Consider the following 5,758-nt stretch of genomic DNA (forward strand, 5'->3'; position numbering starts at 1 on the left):
GAGTTGAACACTTGTGTTGAAATTTTAAGTTCATGTCCCATAACTCTTATTATAACTTACTCAAACCAATTTACACAATCCAATTTTTTCCTATTTTTTCTCTTTTAACGCCACGTTTTCTCTCACATTCTGCAGAAATAACTCAAATTCACTTTTCATAAATGTTAACGCCCACTGTATTTCTTCTAGCCACAATTTACAATTTACAAATCAACTAATACAAGTATTATTCTCCCTCATCACAAAAAATATTACACAAAATTAAATTGATTTTCTCTAAATTTTCTTCTTCTTCAAGGAAATCAAAACAAATTAGTAGTAGAACAATAGTTAGCACCCCTAAAAAAAGAAAAGAAACCCTACCCCCATCAAACTCCATCCCCTCTTTGTCCTTAGCCCCCCTCCTATCCCATTCCTTCAATCTTGCTCTTCTTTCTCTCTCTCTCTTTCTTTCATTTTCTCTCTCCTCAAAACTCAAAAGTTAACCCACAAAAACCCACCATCAATTTACCACCATTAATACTAACCATGAAGCTCAACAAAAGCAAAAACAAAGGCAAAGTTCACCCTTCTCCTTCTTCTTCCTCTTCTTCTGCAACTATCAATGTCGATGACCCAATTTCTTCACTCAATCATCTCCTTCCAACTGCGATTCTTACTCTTATCTCCATTCTCTCTCTTCAAGACCGCGAAGCTCTCGCTTACATGATTACTCATTCCCTCAAATCTTCTACTCTTAACTACTGTTCTTCCTCAAATTTTGACCAAAAAAGCAAGAAAAAATCCAACAAAAAATCATTTTCTACAATAATACCCACAACTACAACTCATTCATCTCCTTGCTTTGATTGCTGTTGTTTTGATTGTTTCTCCCATTTTTGGAATCGCTGGGATTCTTCCCCTCATAGTGAGCTTATTCATCAAGCCATTGAAGCCTTCGAAGAGCACCTTTCCTCAACGGAGAAGACGAAAACGACGTCGTCAAAGAAGAAGAAAGACAACAACAATGGAAGAAGTGGAAGTAGAAAGAAGGAGAAAACGGTGAGTGCTGACGTGGAGGAGAGAGAATCTTGTGGGTCATCTACTTCTCTAACGCCGGAGATTCCTCCTCCAGTTGTTGACGATGAAGAAGAAAGTAGTATAAATGAAGTGAAAGAAGAAGTTCGGTCGCCGGAGATTCTGGTGAGTGCTGACGTGGAGGAGAGAGAAAATGAGGAACATCCAGTTCCCGGTGAAGAAAGTGGGGCCCAGAAAGAGTTGCAGCAACAAGAGCAGCAGCAGCACAAAGGGTTGGCGAGGAAGGTACTTCCGGACGTCATTGGGTTATTTCATTCTCGTTTTTGGAAGAATCTTTGGGGTCCGAATGTGTGATAAAAGGAAAAAGAAAAATACAAAGTATTAAAAATTTTAAAAAATGAAAAATGAAAAAGCTTAGTCAAAATTATTCCTTCAACCTCTTTATTTTTTTTTTCGTTTGAATTAATTTTCTTAATCTTTAAGAGAAGGGTTATTAGGGAAGTGATTAAAGTGTTGTTATTGGGGTGATATATGAAATAGTAGCTGTTAATGTCAATCAAATGTTGGTAGTTAAAATGGTCGGATGTATACTTTATATGCATTTGAATAGTAGTAAAATTAGTCATTTTTGTTGGTAAGTATTTCTAAATTTCTTGTGAATTATTCAATTAATATGAATTTTTGAGAAGTTGGAGTTGTATGTGTCATTGAGTTGATGATTAGGTAAGAATTGAGATGAAATTAACCAATGTCCAATGTGATGTTTAGCTAGTAAATGAGATGTCTTTCTTACCTTTTTTGAAAAAAACTTGGGACTAAATTTATGCCAGGCATTTTGAATTTACACTAGATTCTGGCTAGTTTAGTGTTAGGATAGTAAAGCCGTAATCAAATTTCTTATTCATCACTATTTACCATTACTTACCATTTGTAAAATAATTACTGTCTTTTATTACTCTGTAATTGACAAAAATTGTGGATTACTGGCCATTTTCCAAAAAAGATGAATATGAATTATTTTTTTCTTTGTTTATCTTCCTTGATTTTAGTGGGAAATTTGGAAGTAATGAGAAGAAAATACAATAAAAATTCATTTTGATCGTCAAGTTAAATCCTTGATTTTTTCCCTCTTGGAATCTTGTTATCTTTTGTTTCATTTTTTTTAATAACATTTTATTCCATTTATTAAAAAAAAAAAAAACATTTTTTAAAAATTATTTTTGGGGGTTAGGAGATGGGTCATTTTGTAAATTAGGTAAAAAAAAACAGGTCCTTTGTGAAAAAGACCAGTGAAAAAAAAGAGGGTAGAGGTCAGAAATTGTAGATAATATAGTAGGAGTAGCTGACCGTATTACGAAACCCCAAAAAATGTGTCACGCTTTCACTAGTAGTTTTATGGTAGTAACCTTTATTAAATTCCCGCCTAATTTTTTTTATATTATCAAAAAAAATTAATCATATTTTTAAGCTTATTTTTTCTCGAGTGCCAAAAAATACTCGAAAACAAAGAAAGGAGAAATGCGAATTCCCATGCAATTTCCTTTTGATTCGTCTTCTCTTTGTTATGATGTGGTGGAAGTCATTTATGAGAATTATAAAATGTCTTTTTGACTTGTTGCTCCGTATTATATATTGGAGTGGTACGACACTAGTACTGTGGAGTTGTATTAATTTGATCACTAATCTTTAGTTAGGTGTGTATTATTGAAAAGGCATTACATAAGACAAGGATTACTGTTAATTTAATCGGTGGAGTTTGGATTTAGACGTATATTGCAAAAGCTGAAAAAAAGTAGTAACTCTGAACATAAATAGAATCAAATATTGTAAAAATAGTGTACTTTTGTCATAAAATCTAGACTTATTAATGTTGTTATTATTCATTTATCTGCTGTATTAAATTAATATGTGTTAATGTGTCAAACACATAACCACCAACCTAGTGTTAGACTAATGCTAAGAAAATGACCTTTCAATCTTGAGGTAACCAGTAACATATCTTTGTTTTGGAAATTTTGACTTGCTTCATCTTGTTTCTCAAAATTTTGGAAGATTTGAGTTAAGGTAAGAAAACTACGGCCCTTCTACCTAAAATTTCTGGGAGTGACCAACTTCTTTAGCATACTTCAAATATGGAAAGATTTTGGTTATTTATTTGATAATCTTTTTCATAATACCCTCAAACATTCCCTTATTTCACCCCAAGATTTCAAAACCACTCTTCTAGTTCTACGAGGAAACTTGGTTCAAATTGACGTGCTAGCTCTGTAAAAGTTTTGGGATGAGAGATCCTCACCCTCAAGATGTCCATAACAGGGATTTACTTGAAGATGACACGAGATTGAGCTAATTGTAACACAACACGATACAACACACTACTGTATTGTATTGGGTCATGAGCCAAGGACATTTTTTTCCTTTGAAGAAGCAGGACAAGCACGACAAGATTTGACACAACAATATATGATACAGTAGGTTAAATTTTGGCTTTGACACACAAACACGACACAACATAATAGCACATGGGATTGGTAATGATTGGGCTGCTATTTGAATATATTGACATGACACATGTAACAAGGTGGGCTCAGTTGTGTGTTGAGCTAAGCCAGACCCAATGGAGATGTGCATGACACACAAATGGTTCGACAAGGCCCACAAGTCCACAATTGATAGAGGTGATTATCAAGTACTCAATCCGATAGCCAATCCGGCCTGGACTGAAAAAGGTGCCGGTTTGGGCAACAATTTTCAGTTCAAAAGCGGAGCTTGGCCCGATAAACACGACCCTGTTTTACATGTTTTGACACAATTTTTTATGCATAGGCCTGATTTTTTATCACCTCCTGTCTATAATTCTTATCTATAATTAACCTCCAATCTTAAAATTATAGGGAATAAATCACTTTAAGTTTTTATTTGATAAGCTTTTATAAACAATATATATATATATATAATTTACCAAAGAGAAGAAAAAAAAAGACCAAGCAAAGTATATTTAACTATTCTTAATCACGGTGGTACAGTTACAGAGATTTAATGGATAATATAGTATTACAAAATCCACAATTCCTCAATCGAAATCAAGGCAAATGATTCCATTGATCCAATTATCCAAACTAGGATGTATGCCCAGCAAATCTGAAGACAAAGCTGCCAATAATGGCCCAGCAAAAGCAAATATGAAAACCTAGAGGCACAAGGGTGACTACACTTGCTACAGTCAATACTTATTTTAAAAGAATAAAAGAAAGATACACGGACATAATTAAAATTGTCTTTTCTCGACTGGAGTAAAAAAAAAAATCTTCTCTCAAATCTAAAGCTTACTTATTGGACTCATTTATAAGCTCTGAACATGCAAATAAAGCTACACTCCATTATTTTTCCTTAGTTTTCACACGAAATCTAATTAAACTCGTTTTATGAACATATTATGCAAGAAAAATGAGTATAAAAGTGTTGCAAGTGGAAAAAAATAGTTAAATTAGTCATAATTTAATTAAGTATATAAGAAATACATGTTAGTACTTGTTAGTGGACCATCTCAACCAAAAGCTTAAGCTTATGGTTGAGGCCCAGGAATATGTTTGTATACTCTATCACGCCCCCTCACACGAGAGCCCGTTGGGCTAGAAGTGTGGATGCAGCATGGGCCCTCCTTATACCCTGCGCTTAATATTCCACTTGAAAGTGGGGGGTGGATGAGATTCGAACCCGTGACCTTTATGTCACGCTGGCTCTGATACCATGTTAAAGGACCAACTCAACCAAAAGCTTAAGCTGATGGTTGAGGTCCAAGAATATGTTTTATAATCTATCACTCCCCCTCACATGAAAGGCCCTTTGGGCTTGAAATGTGGATGCAACACAGGCCCACCCATACCTGGTGCGAATTAATTCCACTTTGAAGGAGGGGCGGATGAGATTCGAACCCGTGACCTTTATGTCACGCTGGCTCTGATACCATGTTAGTGGACCATCTCAACCAAAAGCTTAAGCTTATGGTTGAGGCCCAGGAATATGTTTGTATACTCTATCAGTACTTTTATTTAGCACTGAGTAAAAGGTGAGACGTATCACTAAAATAAAGAGGGATTTTATATAACAAAAATTTTCGTTGATTCTTGGTTACCTAACTAAGGGCGGGTTTCATCCTAGTTGAACCAGATTTCAGTGCCGTGATTTTAGCACAAGAAGGCAGGTATTAGCCAAGAAAGAACTGTGTCAAATCTGCTCCTCTTTATTCGTAGCAGAAAAGAGATCCCTTCCCCCCCACTTTAAAAAAATGAGTCGAGTGGGCAATCAACTTCTTCCCTCCAGTGCTCGCTTCTTTCTTATTTCCTCGTATCATCTACCCGGTGAGATTTTGAGCACCTGTCTCCTTTTTCTACAGGGGGAAGTCTTCCTTAGCCCCCTTAGGGGGACCTTGCCCATGCCGAAGACGAGCTTGTCTTCAGCTATAGTTCAATATTCAATCGATAGATCGACTTGGCTATGAATGGAAAAAAAAATGAAAAACTTAACCAACTTATTGGAACAGAGGGAGTAAGTAAATTCCTATGTATGGTTTTGATAATTATGCTAAAATGTTGTGGGAAAAAAAGGAGTGACAAGATACAATTCATATAATACTCTCATTATTTCCTCCAAATAGGAGGATAATTTGAAAGTAAATCAAATAAAATAGATTTAGAGTTTATCGGACAAATTAAAAAAGTTTTTTACGACACATTTTTAT

The 5,758-nt window shown here is 35.0% G+C and overlaps 1 protein-coding gene across 1 annotated transcript; it reads left to right on the forward strand.

The window, feature by feature from the left end:
- Positions 1–382: 382 nt before the first annotated feature.
- On the forward strand, positions 383–1,677 carry LOC145581610 (uncharacterized). The gene has a single exon (XM_081638623.1). It carries the CDS (start codon positions 529–531, stop codon positions 1,369–1,371), a length of 843 nt encoding a protein of 280 aa, XP_081494749.1. The 5' UTR covers positions 383–528; the 3' UTR covers positions 1,372–1,677.
- The last annotated feature ends 4,081 nt before the right edge of the window (positions 1,678–5,758 follow it).

Source organism: Chenopodium album, chromosome 15, assembly GCF_948465745.1.
Source record: "Chenopodium album chromosome 15, dcCheAlbu1.1, whole genome shotgun sequence".
Taxonomy (NCBI): domain Eukaryota; kingdom Viridiplantae; phylum Streptophyta; class Magnoliopsida; order Caryophyllales; family Amaranthaceae; genus Chenopodium; species Chenopodium album.

What these genes read in the sequence shown, in the direction of transcription:
- LOC145581610 (XM_081638623.1), top strand. Translation starts at nt 529, where the DNA reads ATGAAGCTCAACAAAAGCAAAAACAAAGGCAAAGTTCACCCTTCTCCT.